The sequence below is a fragment of the Galeopterus variegatus genome, unplaced genomic scaffold (genome assembly GCF_000696425.1).
Source record: "Galeopterus variegatus unplaced genomic scaffold, G_variegatus-3.0.2 Scaffold3273, whole genome shotgun sequence".
NCBI lineage: Eukaryota > Metazoa > Chordata > Mammalia > Dermoptera > Cynocephalidae > Galeopterus > Galeopterus variegatus.
The window spans coordinates 124,946-147,254 of NW_007729384.1; the positions used below are offsets into that span (position 1 = coordinate 124,946).

Genomic DNA, 22,309 nt, shown 5'->3' on the forward strand with positions numbered 1-22,309 from the left:
TGAGCGGGGCCGCAGACCCCCCGCTGGGGGTCGGCGAGGAACCCCGCCGCGGCCCCTCCGCACCCCGCAGGCGGGTCCCTCCGCCACCCCGGTCCGCAGTCGGGGCCACACAGCTCAGATGCGTGGTCGCTGCTCAGTGGCGTCCTCCCTGCCCAGCCGCGAGGGGCGGCTGCCTCGTTTCATGCACGAGCCTTTATTGAGCACCTACTGGGTGCTGGACAGTGACCCGGCAGGGAGAAGGCACCAGCCACGCCACTCACCGATGGAGGGACCCGGGAGGCGCAGAGCCAGCCCCTCCTGCAGCTGCCGCTGGGCTCTGCCTGCCCCGGCCGTCACTGCCTCCTCTATCCTCAACCCCCCAGCCTCAGTTTCCTCTTCTGGAGCCCGAGGCCCACCACTTCCCCGTGCAGTCCCAGTTTGTGAGAAGCCAACCAGATAACATGTCGCCAGGACCCACCCGGAGCCGGCGGACGCCTGGAGCCTTATTAGGTTATTGATTGTCCACGAGCCTCCCAGCCTCCCAGTTTCCGGAAATGTCTCACCGTGGCCCAAACTGGGCTGGGGGCTGGGCTGGTACAACAGCAAGCAGGGGAGAGGGGGTGCCAGAAAGAGACCCCAAGCCTCCAACACCTCCATGCACCCCTGGAGCATGGTGGGGCTAGAGTCCTATCGTCCAGATGGGGAAGGGGGGGCACAGAGGGGCCACGACACCCCCACAAGGCCCATCTCAGCTGTGTTCTCCCAGCAAACATCAGTGAGCCCCACTCTGTGCCCAGGGCAGCCATGACACGGCCCCACAGTCTGACAGGCGAGGCAGACTGCAGGAAACGTGTCACCCCATCACCGATTCCAGGAAGCCTGGGCCGCAGCATCACAGCCCAGCAGGCCCCCGAGCCCCAACTTCAGCTGTCATGAAGAGCAGCCTCCAGCAGCTACTCAGCAGATGTTCCTTGTCCCCACGGGGCCCAGAGACGCAGGGAGGAAGGGTCATGGAGGGCTCTGTGCTAACCAATGCGGGACACTAATCTGGAGCTGCTGGGTCCAGTCCAAATCCTGCTGTGTGACTTCAGACAAGCGTTCACACCTCTCTGTGACTCTGTCTCTTTGGTGGTCCGGGGGCATAAACAGTATTTCACAGGTAACTCTTTGCAAAGAGCCCAGAACAGGCCCTGGAATCCATGAGGTAGGCATTGATTATTGTTCTCTTGTAGATACTTCTGCAGGTGAGGGGGGTCTCAGCCAGGGGAAGCACTTGCCCAGGCCTCACAGTGAACCCCAGAACCCTGATCCTACCACAGACTAGCTCAACCAGAAACCCCACCCCTGTCCCTGCACCCCCTCACATTTGAGATCTGGGGAAACTGAGGCCCAGAGAGAAAAGCATACCTGAGGATGGGTCCCAACACCTGCCCTGTGGGCTGCAGACCCTCCCTGGGCTAGCGATGGCAAAGAGGCCCAGCCCTTCCAACTGGTTAGCTCTGCACCATCCATCGGTGAACAGGAGCCTCTCCCGGTAACAAAATCTTCAGCCGTTCTCTAGCAGTTCTGGTGGCAGGTGGGCAGGTGTGGCAAACCCCCAGGACTGCCCCCCACAACCAAGCTGCAGCCTTCCTGGAGTCAGAGACAAGCTGGGGAGGGGGGCCTGGGTGGTATCGACCCACCCTGAGTCACCGTGCTGGGTGGCTTCGGTCCTCAATCCCCTGTAGGCGGGAGGGACTAGGAATGGGAGGTGCTTTCCAGGACCCAGGCCCACAGCAGGACAGGCTTGGAGGGAGTGCAGGGAGGTGACTTGAGAAGGCCACCGTGTATCTGTGCAGCACTGGGCTGGTGACTGAACCTGCGAGCCTCAGGAGGAGAGAAAGGTAATAAAAATGATCGAATAGCAGCCCTGTCTGCAAGCCACTAGGAGGGACCCAGGCCTGGTGTGTGCAACAAAGTTTAACCCAACAGGAGGGTCCTTGGGGGGTCATCACCTCTGATTTCCAGAAAAGGAAACTGAGGCAGAGGGAGGCACTCCTGGCCCACTTCACATCAAGTCTTTCTGCCTCCTTGTGCGGGGAGATCGAGAGCGACTCAGGGAGGGAAGAGACTTGTCCAGGTTACACAGCAAATTCAGAAGCCAAACCCGAACCCAGGACTCTCCTGCCTCCCACCCCTAGGCTCCCTGAGCGCAAGGATGGGAAAGGGAGTGTGTGCTGATTGAGCAGTTGTTGGTAGGAAGTGGCGGGAGACAAGTGCAGGGACCCGGCTCCCCAGCTCCCGTCACCACTGGGGCACCCCAGGCCCTCCTGGCTCAGGGAGCAGGACGGGGAGAGGATGGGGTTCAAATCCCGGCTCTGCACCTCCCGGCAGTGTGCTCTTGGGCACAGCGGTGTGCATCCCCCCTCTCTGAGCCTGCTTCTGTATGCAGAGGGGAGATTCGAGCACCCTGAGTTCATGCCGTTCTTAGCCCACATCCCAGCAGGATGTCAGATAGAGACATCCAAGAGGATGGGGTGGGGGGCCGCAGGGACCCAGGGCTGTGAATGAGTGAATGAGTGGATGAATGGAGCACGTTTAGACCCCCTCTGGCCCACACATCTCTGGAATCTGACACTATACAACATTCCCCTGGTCCAGACCCCTGTCTCCTTCCAGCCTTCCTCCCAGTCCTATGCTGTCCACACTGGCCAGCTGTGCATCCCCTGAATGTGCTGGGCTCCACATGCCACAGGGCCTTTGCACGGGTCCTCCCCTCTGCCCAGACTCCACCGTCTTCACCTGGGGCTCTCCCATGCGTCCTCCCAGCACAGGCACTGTGTCGTTGCCACAAAGAAACCCTCCCGGATTTCCTGGGATCTCTAAGCTGCAGGACTCTCTCCTGTTCACAGTTGTCATTATGCATTTCATGGTGGTTTGCTGATTAATGTCACTCGACTGTTAACTCCATAAGGGCAGGTCTGTCTTAGTCACGGTTGCAACCCTGTTGTCCACTGGAGGCCCTGGCAGATAGGAGGTGTTTGATGCAGGCGTGTCACAGGATGTTAGAGGGGGTAGACGGATGGGTGGGTGGGTGGGTGGACCAATGGGTTAATGATGGGTGGGTGATGGGTAGGTGGGTTGCTGGTTCTCAGACTCCATGTCTCTGAAATAACTGACATGGCACTAAAGTCCCCTCTGGCATTACCTTCTGAGGGCTTCTCTCCTAGTTAAGGGCAGACCAGAGTGGCTCTAACTCCCCAGCCCTTCCAGACACATCCCCTCAGGGCAAAGGGAGGGTCGCTGACTGCAGAGAAAGCACAGCCCTCTCCAGGGATCCAGGCCGTGGGCAACCTCTGTCTTCAGCCCCGGGCAGTGTGGCCAGGCAGGTACGTGGCGAGGGTGGGGGCCTCTTTGAGAGACAGGCCACGACAGTTGTGGGCGGAGCTAGAGGAGGGTCCTGGGGGGAAGTGGGGGTCTCTCTGGGAGGCAGAGGCTCAGAAATAACACCAGGGAAGGTAAAGGATAGAAGCTGGGGTGCTTGAGAACGAATCTGGGCATCGAAGAGGTGTAGGGGCACGGAGGAGAACTTCTCGAGAAAGGGTGGAGATGTTGGGACACCTGAGAAGTCAGGCATCAGGCCTATTTAGGGGAAGTTGGGAGCATCTTGGAGAAGGAAACAAGGAGCTTTTGCCAGGTATGTTGTAGGATCTTGAAAGAGAGCCGTTATAGCGTTTGGCAGATACACTAGGGTGTCTCCAAAGAGAAGTTGGGTGTATTTAATAGACAAGTTGACATGTGCTTTATCTTGGGATACAACTAGGGGCACCTGAGAGGGATACTGGGTGCTGTGGGGAGCGAGGGATCGCCCCACACGCTGCCCCCACCCCACCCCTCCCTCCTCCAGGGAGGCCAAGCCCAGGTCCCTCTGAGCTTCCCCCACAGCCTCCCACCTGGGAGACCATCCACCCCACGAGGGCCCCTGAATGCGCCGGTGGGCTCATGTGCCTTGTGGTAATTCTCAGGTTTAATTACAAACAGATTCAATGTCCAGTCCGGGTCAGCAGCTGGGAGGGCGGGGGAAGCTGGCAGGCATAGCCAGGCCCGTACCCGGGGTGGGGTGGGGGCTCACAATTGCCTCCCCCAACCAAGCAGTTCCCTTGGAGGGGCCTGGGTGCCCCCCTCATCCCAGGTGAACCCCAACGCTGCCCCGGTCCAATGTCAGCTTGTTCCCCGGCCTGAGATCCCCAAAGCACCTTAATTCTCCCCCCCAAAAAGGACAACTGTGCACCCGATTTCTCAGGTGGGAAAACTGAGCCCTGCTGGGATAGGAACCCATCACCACACGGGGAACTGGGGACCGTCACATCTCCAGGGACAGATACTGAAGTCCGGTCCGGGAGGGACCTGAAGGCCACGGCTCCTACACATAGGGCTGCTTTTTGAAATATTTCTTGAAAGGCGAGAAGAGGTTCTGTCTTTGGTACGTGCACCCTCACTCCAGGCAGAGGGTGGGGGCGGGCGGGGGCTCCGGCGGGAGAAGGGGTCCCCCTGGGCCTTGGTGGCCCTGCCCAGCCCGGGCCAGCTCACGGAAGGAAGATCCCAGAGGTTCATGCGGAGGAAGGAGAGACAGCGGCGGTTCTGGCCTGACCAGGGTCCGAAAGAGACTGGCCGAGAGCCCGTAAGGCCATGACGGGGGTGTAGGGAGGCAGGAGCCAGGGGCTGAGAGATGTCACCTGTGGGCAGAAAGGGAAGGAAAGTCACAGGCCATAGAGAGGGCAACCGGGAGACCAGGGCCTAAGTACAGTCATCCACCTCTCTGCCTCGTCTGATCAAAAGGAGCTTTTATCTCCAAGAGCTTCAAACTTCCATTACAGAGCAGCAAAGAGACCCAGCAAGGGGCCCCTCAGGTGGAGCAGCTGGTGGGGTCTCTCTCCAGTCCCCCACGTCCTTGCTGTGTGCCCTAGAGCAGTGCCTTAACCTCTCTGGGCTATGCAGTGAACGCAGCCTGCTAACCCAGTGCCCATCTCAGAAATGTGCGCGTCCTGTTCCTGGGATGGACCAACTGCGTGCGAGCAGGTACTGTGACCGCCATCGGTGTCGCCTCCTGGATCACAGCCCCCTTTTAGGGATGGGAAGGAAGCAGGAACCTCGGGCACATAGGAACACCCAGACCCACTGCCTTGCAGGTCATTTGGGGTGTGTGGTAGGACCACCCACTCCCCATCTCTGAAGCCGAGAAGCCCCTCTCTGCCTGCAACCCACTGCCTGGCTGGGGGCAGGGAGGAGGCCGGCCGCGGGGGGAGGGCCGTGCCCAGGAAAGAGGAGGCAGGAAGGAGACCGTTGTCATGGGAACAGGAGCTGGGCCTGGGGAAATTCCACAGCCCCCTCCCCCCGCAGGGCCCTCCGTCCTCAAGCCCCATCTCTCCCTCCTCCCAATGCTCTGTCCCCCCACACCCCCCACCAGCCCCACGGCTGCAGCCTCTGCTGCCTGGCCCCCACCTCAACCAGAGCCCCCTCTCTCACTAGGGAGACCCTGGAATCCCCCAGCCTTGCCTGTTGTTCTCCCACCCACCTGGTCCACACCCCACCCCGCCGCCTCCTCTGGGAAGAAAGCCTGACCGTCCAGCACCCAGCTGGGGTGATTTTTATTACCAGTTAATTACAAAGTTACCATAACAGCTCAGCAATTCACTCCTAGGTACAGACGCACCCAAGGGCAATGAAAACACGTCCACCCAAAAATCTGTGCATGAGTTCGCAGCGGCACTATTCACAGCAGCCAAGAGGTGGAAACAGCCCAAGTGTCCACGCACAGATGAACGGACAGACACGGCGCGGTCCATCCACACAATGGAACATCACTCAGCCGTGAGCAGGAACAGGCTCTGACACACGCTGCCACGTGGATGGACCTTGAACACGTCACGCTCAGTGACAGACGCCAGACACACAAGGCCACACAGTGTGTGACTCCGTTTACACGAAATGTCCAGAACAGGCCGATCCACAGAGACAGAAAGTGGATTCGTGGTTGCTGGGGGCTGGGGAGGGGATGGGAAGTGACAGCTGATGGGCACGGGGCTTCCTTTTGGGGGATGCAATGTTCTGTAACCAGACTTTGGTGATGGCTGCACAACTCTGTGAAAACTCTAAAAAGCACTGAGTCGTACACTCTACACGGGTGAACTATACGGTAGGTGAATTGTATCTTAATTTTTTAAATGAGGAAACATCTCACGAATGGGCAGATGCTGGGTGCCCAGCACAGCCCCCACACACCTGGCTCACGGCTCCCGTGGGACCACGCCACGCAGGTGCAGCTCGCTCTCGGCGGCCACGATGGGCTGCCCGTTCTGCAGGTGGTAGTCGATCAGGTGGCTGATGCTCTCGAATAGCACGTCCTTCGTCCGCACCTGTGGAACCAGAGACCGCGGCGTCAGCACCACTGGGAGCTCGCCCCAGACCTGCTGAAAGGCAAATGTTTTTCACAAGCCCTCCGTATGATTCTGATGAGGACGCCAGGATTTCAACCACAGAATCAGCCTCAGAATTCCAGACCCAGGGATGGACACATGCTCCAAAACTAGCAGGATTCTGGGGCCACACTTCTAATGACTGGTGTCCTTATAAGAAGAGGAAAATTTAGACCCAGAGACACACGGGGAGACAGCTGTGTGAAGACAGAGGCAGAGATCAGGGAGATGTTTCTATGAGCCAAGGAGCGCCGAGGACTGCCAGCAACACCAGAAGCTGGAGAGAGGCCTGGAACAGATTCTCCCTCAGAGCCTCTAGAAGGAACCAGCCTTGCTCACACCTTGGTTTTGGACCCCTGGACTCCAGAACTGTGAAAGAATAAATTTCTGTTGTTTTGAGCCATTTCGCTTATGGTCATTTGGTGCAGCAGCATGGCTCTGGGAGTCTGCATTTGAGCAAAGTATTGGTAGATGTTCTGAAACTTCCCCAGTGTAGGACTCGCCCATCTAATGGCAGGACCCACTTAATGAAGAGGGAATCCGGCCTGGGAAGAACTGGCCTATGACACGCCAGGCCAGGGTTAGGCAGTGTGCAAGGACCTGAAGAGCAGGCACCCGGAGCTGGGCCGGGGTGCCCAGCCCCCAGCTCCTGAGTGGGCCCAGTACAGAGACAAGGGTCACGCACAGGCACAGGGAGCTGTTCTGAGGATTCGGCCGGACAGCAGAAAAGCACTTTGTAAATGCAGGTGCCTAACTCCTCCCTGCCAATGCACACACACCTTCTCACCTGGAAAATAACCTGTAAAGCCTAAGGCCCTCAGACACTCAAAGATGCCACAGAAACCCCAAAACTCCTTGTAAATTGGAAAAATGCTTTGTAAACACTAAAATACATTAGACACTGAAAATGCCACATTATCACTCAAAGACACCCGTGTGTGAGATGAGTTCGTGAGGATCAATGTAGGAAGAAAGCACATCTCACAGTGGACAGAATACGGCACTTTGTAAACCCTGAAAGGCCTTGACGCTGGAAAAGGTTTGTAAGTCCCCAAATGCTTTATAGACTGGGAAATGCTTTGTAAGCCCTAAAATTCTTTTTACACTGGAAAACACTTTGTAATTTTACAGTAGCTCCTAAAGGAGAACAGAGTCTGTAAACATAAAGGGCTTAGTGATCTAGAAAATGCTTCATAAACCCTGAAGGCTTCAGCCCTCCCACACGTGCCCACCTTACCACGCCCTCGGGGTCCACCAGCAGCAGGTGCTTGGGCTGCCCTGCGTGCATGCCCGTGAGGACGTACTGTCCGGGGTTGGTGACACTGTCCCGCACGAGGAAGTCCCCATCAGCACGGAGGAGTCTCTCTGCCGCCCACCGGCTCATCCGGCCGTGGTACCAGGGCTCCTGTCGCAGCTGCTCCTCCGTGGGGGCAATGGGCGCCCGGCGGGTGGGAGGGCTGGGCCACTGGTCCTCCAAGGGAAGGGGGACTGTTGTCCCTCCTGAGGCTACCGAGCACTCATGCAACTTGAGGGCATCCTCGAAGGGTCCTGCAGGCAGAGGACGGGACTGTGGGGGAGGCAGGTGGCTGGGCAGTTGCTTCCCACTGGGACAAGAGCCTGGCAGGAAGAGAGGAGCCCTGGGCTGGATGTGACCTGTTCAACCAACACTGACTGAGCCCCGACTGCACATCAGAACTTGCACTGAGCTCAGCCAGAGTGTACGCTGTGTGCTCGCCGTGTGCTTGCTGTGTGTGTGCATGCCATGTGCTCGCTGTGTGCTCACCATGTGCTTGCTGTGTGCTCACCATGTGCTTGCTGTGTGCACACCGTGTGCTTGCTGTGTGTGTGCACGCCATGTGCTTGCCGTGTGCATGCTGTGTGCTCGCCGTGTACATGCCGCGTGCTCGCTGCATGTGCGCCAACTGGTCCCTCCGTGCTGGCAGAACCTTCTTCCTCCCCAACGCTGAGGCCCACCCACCTCCAGCCCCAGCAACAGGTAACCAGGTGTGGCCAATCAGCATACTCATCTCACCCTCCCAGCCAGGGATTGGCTCAGGGGTGAGCACATGACCCCAGCTAGGCCAATCAGAAGCAACCCTGGGATTTTTTATGGAGGGCTGGCAAGAAGCAACTTTCTCCACTGGGGCTGCTCAGCTGGGGCTGCTGGGCCATCTGGTCACCCGGGAGGGACAGCCTGCCCCCCACACCCCTCCTTTCCTATCTGAGCACTGCTGTGAGGAGCCGAGGGGCCTAAGCTCTTATCCAGTGCCTGGTACACAGTAGTGCTCCGTAGGTACTAGCTCACGTACGTTCACGAGAAGGAACCGTATCGTCAGGTGCAGAGGGATGGGGTCTCTGCAAACCTCGTCAAGGAAATTCCAGGAGCTTGGGAGGCCCTTGGGAACCTCTTACTGGGGAGGTGTCCTGAGGGCTGGGGTGACCCTGCCTGAGCCAGCATGGAGCCAATGCCGTGTGTTCAGGGAAGAAGATGGGATTGATGTGGGAGATAACGAGAGGATTTTGGACACTTCAGGCAAAGAGGACAAGCCTCCTCCGTCAGAATGGGCCCTCCCTCAGGCTGGGGCATCCCGTAAGGAAGGAAGGGAATGGGCTCTACCATCAGACCAGTCACTGTACCAAAGTGTGGACTAAGCCTCCCTCATCAGACTGGACGCCCCTCCAGCAGCAAACTGTGTCTCCCCCAGCAGGCTGAGATCCCTGTAGGAGGGAGTTTGGACCTCTCTCCTCAGACCATGGAGTCACGTGAGAAGCTTAAATTCCCTCATCAGACTGGGGAGCCCCGGAGGTAGGGAGCTAGGCCGCCCCCAACAGACTAAGCTGTCTTTTGAAGCAGGCTTCAGGGCACCCCCAAGACTAAGCAGTCCTACCAAGAAAAGACTAAGCCTCCTCTCTCAAGCCATGAAATCCCAGGGATTCCCATGTCAACTGGACAGTCCCATAGAAGAGGGACCTCAGACTCCCCCATCATACTAGCCATTCTTTCAAGGAACGGATGAGGTGCCCCCATTGGACTAGGGTGCTCAGTAGGGAGGGGCCCCCCCAGGGAGGGCCCCCCCCAGCATACCGGGAGCTCCACAGGAAAGGGATGGATGAGGCGCCCCCATTGGACTAGGGTGTTAGGTAGGGAGGGCCCCCCAGCATCCTGGGAGCTCCACAGGAAAGGGATGGATGAGGCGCCCCCATTGGACTAGGGTGTTAGGTAGGGAGGGCCCCCCAGCATCCTGGGAGCTCCACAGGAAAGGGATGGATGAGGCGCCCCCATTGGACTAGGGTGTTAGGTAGGGAGGGCCCCCCAGCATCCTGGGAGCTCCACAGGAAAGGGATGGATGAGGCGCCCCCATTGGACTAGGGTGTTAGGTAGGGAGGGCCCCCCAGCATCCTGGGAGCTCCACAGGAAAGGGATGGATGAGGCGCCCCCATTGGACTAGGGTGTTAGGTAGGGAGGGCCCCCCAGCATCCTGGGAGCTCCACAGGAAAGGGATGGATGAGGCGCCCCCATTGGACTAGGGTGCTCAGTAGGGAGGGCCCCCCCAGCATACCGGGAGCTCCACAGGACAGGGATGGATGAGGCGCCCCCATTGGACTAGGGTGCTCAGTAGGGAGGGCCCCCCCCCAGCATACCGGGAGCTCCACAGGACAGGGATGGATGAGGCGCCCCCATTGGACTAGGGTGTTAGGTAGGGAGGGCCCCCCAGCATCCTGGGAGCTCCACAGGAAAGGGATGGATGAGGCGCCCCCATTGGACTAGGGTGCTCAGTAGGGAGGGCCCCCCCAGCATACCGGGAGCTCCACAGGACAGGGATGGATGAGGTGCCCCCATTGGACTAGGGTGCTCAGTAGGGAGGGCCCCCCAACATCCTGGGAGCTCCACAGGAGACAGGGATGGATGAGGCGTCCCCATTGGACTAGGGTGCTCAGTAGGGAGGGCCCCCCCCAGCATCCTGGGAGCTCCACAGGACAGGGATGGATGAGGCATCCCCATTGGACTAGGGTGCTCAGTAGGGAGAGCCCCCCGAGCATACCAGGAGCTCCATAGGACAGGGATGGATGAGGTGCCCCCATTGGACTAGGGTGCTTAGTAGGGAGGGCCCCAGCAGCGTTCTGGGAGCTCCACAGGAAAGGGATGGATGAGGCGCCCCCATTGGACTAGGGTGTTCAGTAGGGAGGGCCCCCCCAGCATCCTGGGAGCTCCACAGGACAGGGATGCATGAGGCGTCCCCATTGGACTAGGGTGCTCAGTAGGGAGGGCCCCCCGGGAGGGCCCCCCCAGCATCCTGGGAGCTCCACAGGAAAGGGATGGATGAGGTGCCCCCATTGGACTACGGTGCTCAGTAGGGAGAGCCCCCCCAGCATACCGGGAGCTCCATAGGACAGGGATGGATGAGGTGCCCCCATTGGACTAGGGTGCTCAGTAGGGAGGGCCCCCCCAGCATACCGGGAGCTCCACAGGAAAGGGATGCATGAGGCGTCCCCATTGGACTAGGGTGCTCAGTAGGGAGGGCACCCCCAGCGTTCTGGGAGCTCCACAGGAAAGGGATGGATGAGGCGTCCCCATTGGACTAGGGTGCTCAGTAGGGAGGGCCCCCCCAGCATACCGGGAGCTCCACAGGAAGGGATGGATGAGGTGCTCCCATTGGACTAGGGTGCTCAGTAGGGAGGGCCCCCCCCAGCATCCTGGGAGCTCCACAGGAAAGGGATGGATGAGGCGTCCCCATTGGACTAGGGTCTTCAGTAGGGAGGGCCCCCCAGCATCCTGGGAGCTCCACAGGACAGGGGTCGGGTCTCAGCCTAGCACCTCAGGCAAGTCCTGCAGGACAAAGCTGGGCCTCCCCCATCGACCACAGGCCTCCCCGGGGAAGGCTGTCCCCTCGGTCCACCTGCCCCCACATACGCATGTCAAACAGGTCCTTCTGGGGGCTGTCCTCCAACTGGAGGGCCACCGCATCCTCAGGCTCCAGGGCGTCCAGACCCTGGGTGTTGACGTACAGGTGCTCCTCGTAGTCCTGGGGGCCCCGGGCATCTGCCTGCACGTAGCCGTCCCCTGGCGGAGCTGCAGAGGGTAGGGAGGGGGTGTAGGGTTAGCAGAGGCAGCCCAGATGAGGGACTCCCCCGGACAAGGCCCTGCACGAGGGAGAGGACAGGGTCCTACTAGGCGCCCCACCCACACATCATCACGACGTCCTCCATCAGGAGTGAAAAGCCGCGTAAATGCCCTCAGCAGGGCCACAGTGAATACAGCACGCGGGGCGGGGGTGCTGTGGGCCACCGTCCACCGGGAAAGAGGGTGACCCAGGGACAGAGCTTCCCGGCTTTTGAAAGAGGCCAGAATGCCCCATGTTTATGTTAAATCTTCACGCTTAAAAAATAATAACAATAGCTTTGCTCTCCCTATAATTGAGTTATCAGCATGATCCATAGTTATGTCATCTATTCTGTCTCTGTTCTATTTTAGAGTTTGCTTTCTTTTTTTTTTTTTTTTTTAATTTTATTTTTGAATGTGTAAAGCATCGACGTGGTTCACAAACCACAGCTGCATTACAGGGTGTTCTTGGAGGAGTCTCTCTCAGTCCACTCGATGCCCCTTCTGGATTCTGCTGGGTCCTGACCAATTTGTGCCTGCCCTGCGGTGGGTGGCGGAATGCCTGGGACCCCTTGGCATGTTACAGACTGTTATATTTTTGCCAGCCTGATAGTTGAGAAATAGCATCCTGGGTAATTCAATGGCTATTTCTATTGCTTGGTGCAAGGTTGAGAATCTTTTCCTAGGTTCAAAGGGCGTTCATGTATCTTTTTTCCCAGAACTCAATCCTTGGCAGGGAAGTCACGATTCTTTCAATAACTGTGTGGCCAAATTCTGCCCGAGGGCCTGCAGTTAGTGATCTCTGCTTTATGCCGATTATTTCATCAGCCCTCAGAGATACCTGGGCTCATGTCCCAGCTCCACCCTCTGTGAGCGTGGACGAGGTAATTTTCCTCTCTGTGCTTCAGTCTCCTCCTCTATAAAATGGGGAGAGTGAAAGCTTCTTCATAAAACAGGGGTGAGAACTGAAAACCTAGAACAGTATCTGGCAAAAGTTGTGATTCAATAGAAATGCTATCACTGCACCAGCCCTGGGTGGTTAATGAGGGGCACAGGGATCTCGGCCCAGCCTTCCCAGGCTGCCGAGAGGGGTACAGATTCTCCCCTGCTCGATGGCCAGGGCTAGGTGAGAGGGGAGAGGCCTGGGTTGCAGGAGTCCAGGGTGGAAGAGAGGACAGAGCATGGGGCAGATGGGTGGTGGGATTCCTGGGCATCGGATCCGGGCACTGATGTATTGGTAAGAGTTCTTGGCCAGAGAACTGGGAAAGGCTTGACAAGAAGTGATAGCAGCATGCACAAAAGCACAGGGGCAGGAGACGCTGCTGAGCCCTTAGGTGGGGACTAAGCAGCCAACGCCCCAGAGAAAAAGGAGACCAGGGCCCGAGTTCAGGTTGGCACCTGTGGGCACTAGATGATACAGGTCTTCTTTAATAACAGGCGCTGGGAAACGAGTGTTCTGATGCTTGGCAGTGAAATGCCCAGATTATTTGGGAAGATCTAAAAAAAGCTCAACACAGATGTTAGCGAGATTGTGAAATATCAGGCGGCTGCAGGCAGAGCTGGTGGGTACGCCAACTGGCACGGCCACTTTGGAGAGTGGATCAGCGGCCCCGGGCAACGCGATTCATGTCGGTGCACCACACCTCAGCAATTCCACAGCACGAGGAACATCTGTGCTGTATCAGAGAGAGCTGGAAGACCCCCAGTGCCCACCAGCAGGAGACCCCGCAGGTGGGCAGACAGCAGGATGGGGAATGGCACATAGCTGTTCAAAAGATGGTGCTGGCATAGCAAGAAGCCGAGGCACCCACGGGACACAGACAGCACCAGAAGGGTGTCCGCAGCACGCTGCCGCGCGCGTGATGATTTATTTGTGCGCTATTTGTAAAACGTCTGAAAGGAGACACAGAAGTGCCCAGAGGGATGTGCCCCAGCGTGGGATTTTAGCCTCCTCTGTCATTTTTCGTCTTGTATATCAGGACACAGGAATGTGCGTGGACTGAACACAGGACCGTTTTGTCAAAACCAAAGCTCGCAGTTCCTGGTGGGATGTCCGTGGAGAGGGCAATGACGGGGTTTCCACCCAAGTGCCACAAGCAGCTGCTCCGCTGGGGTGTGATATCCGAGGCTGGTGAACATTCGAGGTCACTCGTCACACCACTGTTATTTCTAGCAAACACGTGGAATCCACCCACATGCCCAGGAGTAGGTGGCAGGTGAAATCAGTGATGCTCCTGCATACGACGGGGCACTGCGCAGTGGTGCAAACACTGCAGAAGGCCGGCGTGCACGATGTGGAAGGACCCAGGATGGAGGGTCACATGGAAGAGGCAAGGTGGAACACGTGTGTATACACGCCACCCTCTGAAAGAACGGAGGAAGGGACACATAGTTGAACTGCCTCGAATATCCGTGGAAAATTCCAGGAAAATAGCTAGAAGCCCCCAACTGCTAGTGGTGGTTGCTTGGTCTGGAAGGTAGTTGAAGCAGACACAGGAAGAACTTTAGAGAAATTCTCACCAGATACCTTGTTACACCTCTTGGTGTCTGAACCATGTGATTGCAGTATCTGTCCCCCCAAAATGCAACAAAACTTGTCTGTCCACAAAAAGAAGAAACTGATTATTTGAATCTCAAGAACAGCCTTGTAGCTGAAGTGAAATAACACGGAAGGGAAAGCCTGAGAAGGGAGGCAGTGGGGGTGGGGCTGGGGGGCCCCAGATATCCTCGTGGGGAGGGGCTGGCACCCCTGGGGCCCTGAGCCCATCCTACCTGTACCAGAGGGCCCCAGGTCCCACTGCAGGCCACGGGCGTCTCTTCGAGCGAGAGATGCACCCTGAAAAAGAGCAGTGCAGGGTCCCCTTGGCATGTGCAAGCCCCTCTTCCCGGCCCAGCACCCCCAGTCTCCCCACCCAGCCCCCCTGAGTGACTGCAGACTTAAGGAGGGTGGGAAGGGCCGCTCTAAACCCCTCCCCGGCTCCCTACTGCCCAGCTCTGCTGCAGCCTCACCGGCCTCCCTCCTGCCACCTGGACACTCTGTTCCCTCTCCTGGATGCCCTTCCCTGCACTGCTGTCCTGGCGTCTCCCATTCACCTGTCAAGGCCCAGCCCAAACGCTGCTTCCTGGCCGCCCCACAAAGCCAGTGTCCCTGCTGTACATTCTCATCACAGCCATGATTAAATCATTGCCGTATGCATTTACTAAGCGTCGGGGGGTGGGACTCGTGTCTGCAACGCTGCGCTGCTGCCTAATGTGTCCAGGACGGGCCTGGCAGATACACGGTGCCCACGTGGACATCTTTGTGAACGGACGGATGGATGAATGAAGGGTGGGGGAGCCAGGAGACCCTCCTCTAGGATCGGGGAGAACAGGAGCAGAAGGAGAAGTTGAGATAAGGTCCAAGGACTGGGCAGCTGGGGACGTCCCTGCCCCCGTCCCACTCCCACAACAAGGGCTGACCTGGCCGAGGGCTCCGAGGGCGCAGGGCTGAGTCAGGGCCAGCCTGGAGTCCACCAGCCCCCCCAGGGGTGGCTCCTTCCCTGGGATGCTGTTGTAGTAACTGTGATCTGAGTCCTTGTCATCGTCCCCCCAGGCCGATTCCTCCTGCCCGGTCAGCCTGAGGGACAGAGAGCAAGGCTGTCCCACAGGGAGGGGCCCCAGCACACGGTGGGGCGGGGAACAGGTAGAGCCTGGGGCTCCGAGGGGGCGCCGAGGCCTCGTGGCTCGAGCTTCTGGAAACAGAAGGCTTGAGTTCGAATCCCGGCCCCACCTATCAGCTGAGCCTTCCCACCGGGAGATGCCAGTTGAGCGACTAACTGGGCCCTTTCCTCATCCGTGAAATGCGACATTGCACATTTCCCAGGGTTTTTGCACACATTAATGGCGGGTCCCGGTGACGCTGGACTGTGATCTGTTCTGCCCACCTCTGGCTCCGCCAGGCAGCTGAGGGCCGGCGCCCAGTTTGTCCCCAGAACCGGATGTCATGGGGTTAGCCCTCAGCTTTAAAACACCCTCACTCTCCGCCCCGAGGTTGTGCTTGTGACAGTTCATCCTCCAGGGGCCGGCAGGTGTGGTTCCCGAGAGCACAGAGGGGAAGCAGCCTGCCTGCCCCTCAGTTGGGAGGGGACAAGCAAATCACAGTTGACATTTAAAAAGCCTGCTCCTCTTTCTAGAGCTGGAAACATCCAGCCCACCTCCTGTACTTGTTTGTCCTCCCCACACGCCAAGAACGGTTTTTACGCTTTTAAATCATAACCCTCAAACAGTTGAGAAAACATCCAAAGAAGAATACTTTGTGACGTGTGAAAGTTATATGAAATTCTAATTTCAGTGTCTACGAATAAAGTTTTATAGGCACCCATTTATGCATCCTATGCGCAGAGACAGAAATCAACCGGCACTTTGCAAGAGCATCTGCTGTCCCCGGTCTGGAATAGTGATATTAGTAAGAACAGCACCCACTGACAGCCCCCGGCACCGACCAGGCCCCTCTGTCATCACCTAACCCTGGGAGGTGGGAGCTGTTTTTATCCCAGTTTTATAGAGGAGGAAATGGGGATCCTTCCATTTCAGTGACATTCTCAGGGACCCAGATTCAGAGCCAGGTGTGTAGGCAGCGAGCACGGGGCTCTGCATGGGCAGGCAGCGGGCAGAGGTGGCCGTGGTGTGTCTCCTGGGAGACGGGGAGGACCAGGTCTGCTTACCTTTCCGGGGGCACCACCACCTTGGGAGGGCTGTGCAGATACTGTTTGAAGCGCAGCTCGAAAGCTTGGCCCACAGTGCTGATGACGCTCTGGGCGAGGCCCTCGCAGCACTCCAGGATGTGGCAGGCTGGGGAGTGGGGTTTGTTATGCTTCGTCCCCTGGCACAGCCAGCTGAGACCCCTCCAGCCACAGGGCCCCACCAGGCCTCACCCTGGGGCCTCACCTCTCTGGTTGATGGGGTCCTTTGCGACATAGGCCACATAATCCGTCATGTCCTGGAAGGAGGGGCAGCGGGAGATGTCACTGGGACCCCCAGCAATGCAGAGGGATGGGGTCCAAGGGTGTGGGCATGGGGTGCTTTAGGTGGGGCCTAGGGACGGCCAGAGGGTCATGAGGCTTGAGGGGACAGCTGGGGACACCCCTCCCCCAGTCCCCAGCCTTACCGTGTCGCCGCCAGACGCAAAGGAGATGGATTGCATGTGGTGGTTGGCAATGATCTGCAGCCGGCAGGGAGGCAGGGGCGGTCACCAGGGCCCCGCTTCGAGGGCAGGGGAACCCTGTGGCTCTGGCCCAGAGGCTGGACCAGTGCCACTGGGAAGGGACTGGGAGGGATGTGGGAACGGAGATGTCCCCTGGGCTGGTGCCCGTGGCAGCCAGGTCCTGGGTCAATCCAGACAACCCACAGTCCTGCTGGGATGTGGATGCCCACCAAGGACAGGACTCAGGGCCTGAAGAGTGTGCGGGCTCCACCCAGGATCACACAGACACATGCATGAGAGGACACCCAGAGGCTCACATGCACACATCAACACGCCCCAGCACACACACATCTGCACCCCCCCCAACACACACACAGACACCTCAAGAGGCCACGGAGGGGACCCACGTTATGATCCTGACCCACCCTCCATGTGCCAGTGCACCTGTGTGCTCATTTGCACGCTCATTTGCATGGCCCCACCTTCTTGGCTGTCGTCACTCAAGTCCCTCCATGGGTCCTGCACCAGGAGACCCCACCGGCCTAGCTATGTGTCGTCCCCACAGAAGGTCCACTCCTCAGCCCCCCACAGGGACCCTCGAGGCTTTCCCCTTGCCAGACTCCTGCCCAGAGAGGAGGACCCTCTTGAATGATCCTGTCTGTGACATCTGGGCCTCGTCTGCAGGGCTGATGTGGAGATGGAACCTGCATGGACATGTGGCCTCCAGCCTGCCCCAGAGCCTGGCAGCCTCTCCCACCTGTGCCCACACCAGACCCGCCCCAGAGCCCAGTGGCCCCTCCTGCCCCTGCTCCCACCAGCCTCAGCCACCCTCTGTCAGATGTCACCTCGCTACCTAAAAGGGCCCAGATCCCTGCTCTCTGGGTAACCCCACAGTCCTCTCTTCGGTCCTTGCTACTGTCTCCAGCTTCCTCTCCCGGTGCTCTCACCACCAGATCTCTATTCCTTTCCTTAACTCTTCACTCAGCGCCAGCATCACCACCTCTGAGAAGCCCTCCAGGATGCCAACTCCAGGCCATGGCGCCCTCAGAGTCCTCACAGCAGCCTTGCGGTCAGCAGAGCCTGTTCCACACCATCCCATGGCGTGGGCTCCCAGCCTTCACGTGTGGGCAAGGCCCGAGCCCACCAACCTCCCAAGTTCCCGACGTTCCCATTCCTTACCAAGTGGACAGTGAGTGCCAGCTGGGGGCCAGGCATAGGCTTGAACTGTCCTTTATAGAACCCCCAATGCCCAAAGTGCCAAATTCCACCCACCATAGGCGGCTCCTGTAATAGTTTGCCTATTGTCCCAATTTTTCACCCCTCTAGGGAGCCAGGCCCTTAAAATGTGACTTTGCAGTCCCCTCTAACAGGAGGCAAGTACGCTTGCAGATAGAATGAGGTGGGAGAGTCATCGAGCCCAACCCAAGGCCGGGCGCTAAGCAGCCTGCGTGAATGGGAGAGGCACACGGGAGGGGTGGACCCACCAGCCAAGAGATGCCTCCATCCGCCGGCCCCTACGGCCCACCCACAGACACACACACTGAACAGACACTTTCTGACACATTCTACAACTTTCAGGCTGTTTCATTACGCAGCTTGTGCCTTGCTAGCTGATACAACTCCCAGAAAGCCAACCACCGGATGGGTTGAAATGAGAAATTTCAACATCCTGCGAGCACCCCATCCATGTGGATGACCCTCCTGCAACTGGCCTCCTCCCCACGTCTGCTGCCCTGGGCTCTGCTTCCCTCACTCATCCAGAGGCTTCTGTCAGCAACCCAGCCATATCCAAAACTCTCCCAGCCTCCCTGTGAATCCGCAGCACAGCCTGTCAGTTGTGCCTCCTAAATTCATCCCACCTGGCCATCTTTCCCCCGCTCCAGGGACACCATCAGTTCCCCACCGTGGCCACCTCTCCCAGGGCCACGGCTCCAGCCTGGCTCTGGTCTCCTGCTCCCATTGACGCCTCTCAATCAGTTTGAAAACAGAGATCAGAACACATCTCTTTGCAGCCTAAAACTTCCCAGGACCCTGTGCTCTCTGGATGAAGCCTCACTCCTCACCAGGATCTGTGCTAACCTCTCCCACAGGGAGACACCTCCTCTGGGCAGCCTGACTTGACGCCTCTCAATCAGTTTGAAAACAGAGATCAGAACACATCTCTTTGCAGCCTAAAACTTCCCAGGACCCTGTGCTCTCTGGATGAAGCCTCGCTCCTCACCAGGATCTGTGCTAACCTCTCCCACAGGGAGACACCTCCTCTGGGCAGCCTGACCTCCGGCTGAGATTCCCGCTCCTCTCCTCACCGCCTCCTGGGAGCCCTCCTGGATGCCCCTTCTGGGAGGACACAGTGCCCTCCATGGCCAGGACAGCCCCGCCTGACCCCACAGTGCTTCTCTGAATGTGTAATTACCCCTCATTTCTGCAATTAAAGCTTTGTGTTTGTTTCCATCAGAAGATCAGAAGCCAGGCTCCCTCCCCCTTGGCACTGTAGACACTTGGGCTGGATCTTTCTCTGTGATGGGGTGTCTTGGGCACTGCAGGTGCTGAGCACCATCTCTGGCCCCCACCTGCTCCATGCCAGGGGCACCCCATCCCGGAGCCCTGACAACTGTGGGGGTGGGATCGCCTAGGGGAGCCCCAGCTTGCAGGGGTGGGGGACCCCTCAGGACACATTTCTGGATAAACGTGTTTGTGCCGAGAGCCACGTGCTGCATGCAGCCCCACAACCACCCTCCTGGCTGTGAATCAAAGACTCCGGGACCATCTCAAGGGCCACAGGGACCCCAGGAGGGGGCCTGGTGGGAGCTGAGGTGGGGCAGCACCCACCTGGCGCGTGGCGGGCACCGAGAGGTTGAGGCCATCGATGGAGATGTTGATTGAGATGCTCATGCCTGCAAAGCGCAGGTTGCTCCTGCCCAGCACGGAGGCCAGTGCCTTGTTGGGGGCCTGGGAGGGGGCACAGCATGGCAGGGCCTGCCTGGGGGGTGCGTGGGCAGTGGGGGCTGGGGCCCTGGGGAGGGAGGGCCTCAGGGGGGCTCCTGAGACTACCGCAGTGCCCCCACCAGCCCCACTCAGGAGACCACGAGCCCCTTACCCACCTTCCTCTTCCAGGAGCCCCGGATGCCAGGCACAGCCTCGTGGAGTCGGTTGATGGCTTCCCTGGGCGGGGGGGACGCAGGGAGAGGGGGCTCAGAGGACATGGCAGGGAGGGGACCAGGAGGGGGCCAAGGAGAGGAGGGGGCTTAGAGAGAGTGGAGGACTCTGAAACAGGAGGTGTCTCAGAGGGGATGGGAAGTGAGGGAGAGGAAGGGGCTCGGGCAGGGCATGGCGCCGTGGGGAGGTGACAGGAGCTCAAAGAAGGGTGAACGGCCAGGAGAAAAGGGGTCAGAGAGGGGAGGAAGGGGTCCAGGCGTGGACTGGGTGCAGCCTGGGGCACTAGCCTCCACCCCGTCTGCACCCAGCAGATACTCCTGCCCTCAGCTCCAGCCCCTCTCCACTCTTTCTTTCTCAGTGACCAGGGCACCCCGGGCCTCTGGGCCTCAGTGCATGCAGAAGGCACAGGGCTCGGATGCAGGGGGTCGGACACAGCAGGTAGGAGGCCCATGGGCCTGACCCAAGTCTGAGTCAGGTCCCCTCTGCAGCCCAGGAAGAATGACCTGTGCTCTGAGGTCCCTCACTGGCGACAGGGACGGACCCCCAAACTGTATGAGAGAGACCCCTGTGGTCTGCTGATCCTCTCCTGGGGGAGAGGTGGAGCTGCTACAGGGTCCTGAAGGCCAGATGGGCACAGTAGGCTCTCAGAAATGTCAGTGTCACCTGGAGAGACTGGACCCCAAAGGGCAAGTGGGAACATAAGACATAAGGTGGGCCACCGCGGAAATCAGGCTGGCAGTTCTTCAAAGGGTTAAAAATCGAGTCACCACATGACCCCACAATTCCACTCCTCGGCACACCCAAGAGAAATGAAAACACATCCACACGGAAAAGTGCACACGTGTCCACAGCAACAGGATTCAGAGTAATCACCCGAGGTGGACACAGCCCAGGTGTCCATCAAGGGATGAATGGACACACAGCGTGCTCCATGTGGAACGTCACTCAGCCATGAACAGGAACCAGGCTCTGACACACGCTACCACATGGGTGGACCTGGAACACGTCACGCTCAGTGACGGATGCCAGAAACAAAAGGCCACTCAGTGTGTGACTCCATTTACATGAAACGTCCAGAACAGGCCAATCCACAGAGACAGAAAGTGGATTCGTGGTTGCTGGGGGCTGGGGGAGGGATGGGAGTGACTGATGATGGGGATGGGGGTTCCTTTTGGGGTGTTGGAATGTTCTGGAATTAGTGGCAGTGGCTGCACAATGCTGTGAATATGCTAAAAACCATTGGACTATTCACTTTAAATAGGTGAACTTTTCTTTATGTGAACTGTATCTCAATAGAGATTTTTAGTCTACAGTGAGTGGAATAAATCCATTTTCATATGCAAAAGAACATCAGTCCCTCCGGCTTAAGCCCTGTGGTATCCATGACTCCTCATGACTCTATTCCAGACAGTTCAGAGCATCCTGAAATCAACATGCCTTCTCTGTGCCAAACACAGAAACACAGTACAGGGACAAGGGAGAACCGTCCCAGCCCACCTTGGACGGGGTCCCAGAGGGAGCTGGGCCCACCACACGCAAGGCCTTTCCCAACGCCCCTCGCGACACCCACGTGGCGCTCTGCGAGAGACGGGATGGGCTGTTCTCTCCATGGTACAGAGAAAAGCCAAGGTCTGGAGAGCGTGGGTAATGGTGGTGGGTGGCGGACGGGGACAGAACTGAAATGCAGACACCAAGCACCCACCCAAGCCCATTCCTAACCCTGCACTACCCTGTTCTCCACACTGGGAAATGGGGGGGCTGTCCCCGAGGTCACTGTGCCCGGGTCCCTGGCACAAAGTCTCATATCCCAATTCAGGGCTGAGACTGGAGCCCCCACAGCCCCATCCCAAAGGCTCACCTGGTGACCTGTGTGCGGGTGTTGAAGTCCAGGGAGCGCATGGAGCGGAGGACTTCAATGCATCCCATGTACTGGGGGAAAGAGAGAACAAGGGGTCATCTGCAGAGGCAGAGACCAGCCCAGACATACCCCACTTTGTCCCTTCTCCACCAAGCTCTCTGCCACCCCAGGTCCAGTCCTTTGTGCTGTCCTGTGGCTGCCTCAGGGCCTTTGCACCTGCTGTCTCCCCTGCTGTTCCCTTCCCCCACCTACTTGCTCAACTTCAATGTCACCTGATGCTAAGTGAGTTTCTTCTCTGTTACTCTGTCTCTCTGGAGCCCAGTTTTCTCCTCCCGGGGCTCCATCATGTCTGTTTGTTTAACCGTCTGCCCTTGTTTATGATCATCTTCTGTTCCTCTAGAACATATGCCGAGGAGGATGTGGGTGGTGACCTCGTTCACTTCAGTGTCCCCACACCCAGCACAGGCTCTGGCAAACAGTAGGGACAGAGACCCTCTTGCCCACAAAGATACAAATGTTGACATCTCTGGCCCTTTACAGGAAAAGGGTGCTGACTCCTGGTCCAAGTGACCGTTCCC

At 58.3% G+C, this 22,309-nt stretch overlaps 1 protein-coding gene across 1 annotated transcript; it reads right to left on the reverse strand.

Annotated features, from left to right (window-relative positions):
- Positions 1-6,246: 6,246 nt before the first annotated feature.
- On the reverse strand, positions 6,247-21,797 carry SHC2 (SHC (Src homology 2 domain containing) transforming protein 2). The gene is made up of 11 exons (XM_008584478.1): positions 21,732-21,797; positions 19,819-19,879; positions 19,547-19,666; positions 16,682-16,735; positions 16,462-16,513; positions 16,239-16,365; positions 14,995-15,151; positions 14,308-14,371; positions 11,347-11,505; positions 7,667-7,982; positions 6,247-6,374 (listed from the first exon to the last, which is right to left on the reverse strand). The coding sequence occupies exons 1-11, from the start codon at positions 21,770-21,772 to the stop codon at positions 6,332-6,334; spliced, it is 1,194 nt and encodes a 397-aa protein (XP_008582700.1). The 5' UTR covers positions 21,773-21,797; the 3' UTR covers positions 6,247-6,331.
- Between the last annotated feature and the right edge of the window lie 512 nt (positions 21,798-22,309).

What these genes read in the sequence shown, in the direction of transcription:
- SHC2 (XM_008584478.1), bottom strand. Translation starts at nt 21,772, where the DNA reads ATGCGCTCCCTGGACTTCAACACCCGCACACAGGTCACCAG. An exon ending in GTGGTGGTGCCCCCGGAAAG is followed by an intron (nt 15,152 to 16,238) that starts GTAAGCAGACCT and finishes TCTGTCCCTCAG; the next exon opens with GCTGACCGGGCAGGAGGAAT. An exon ending in CCTGGGGCCCTCTGGTACAG is followed by an intron (nt 11,506 to 14,307) that starts GTAGGATGGGCT and finishes TACCCTCTGCAG; the next exon opens with CTCCGCCAGGGGACGGCTAC.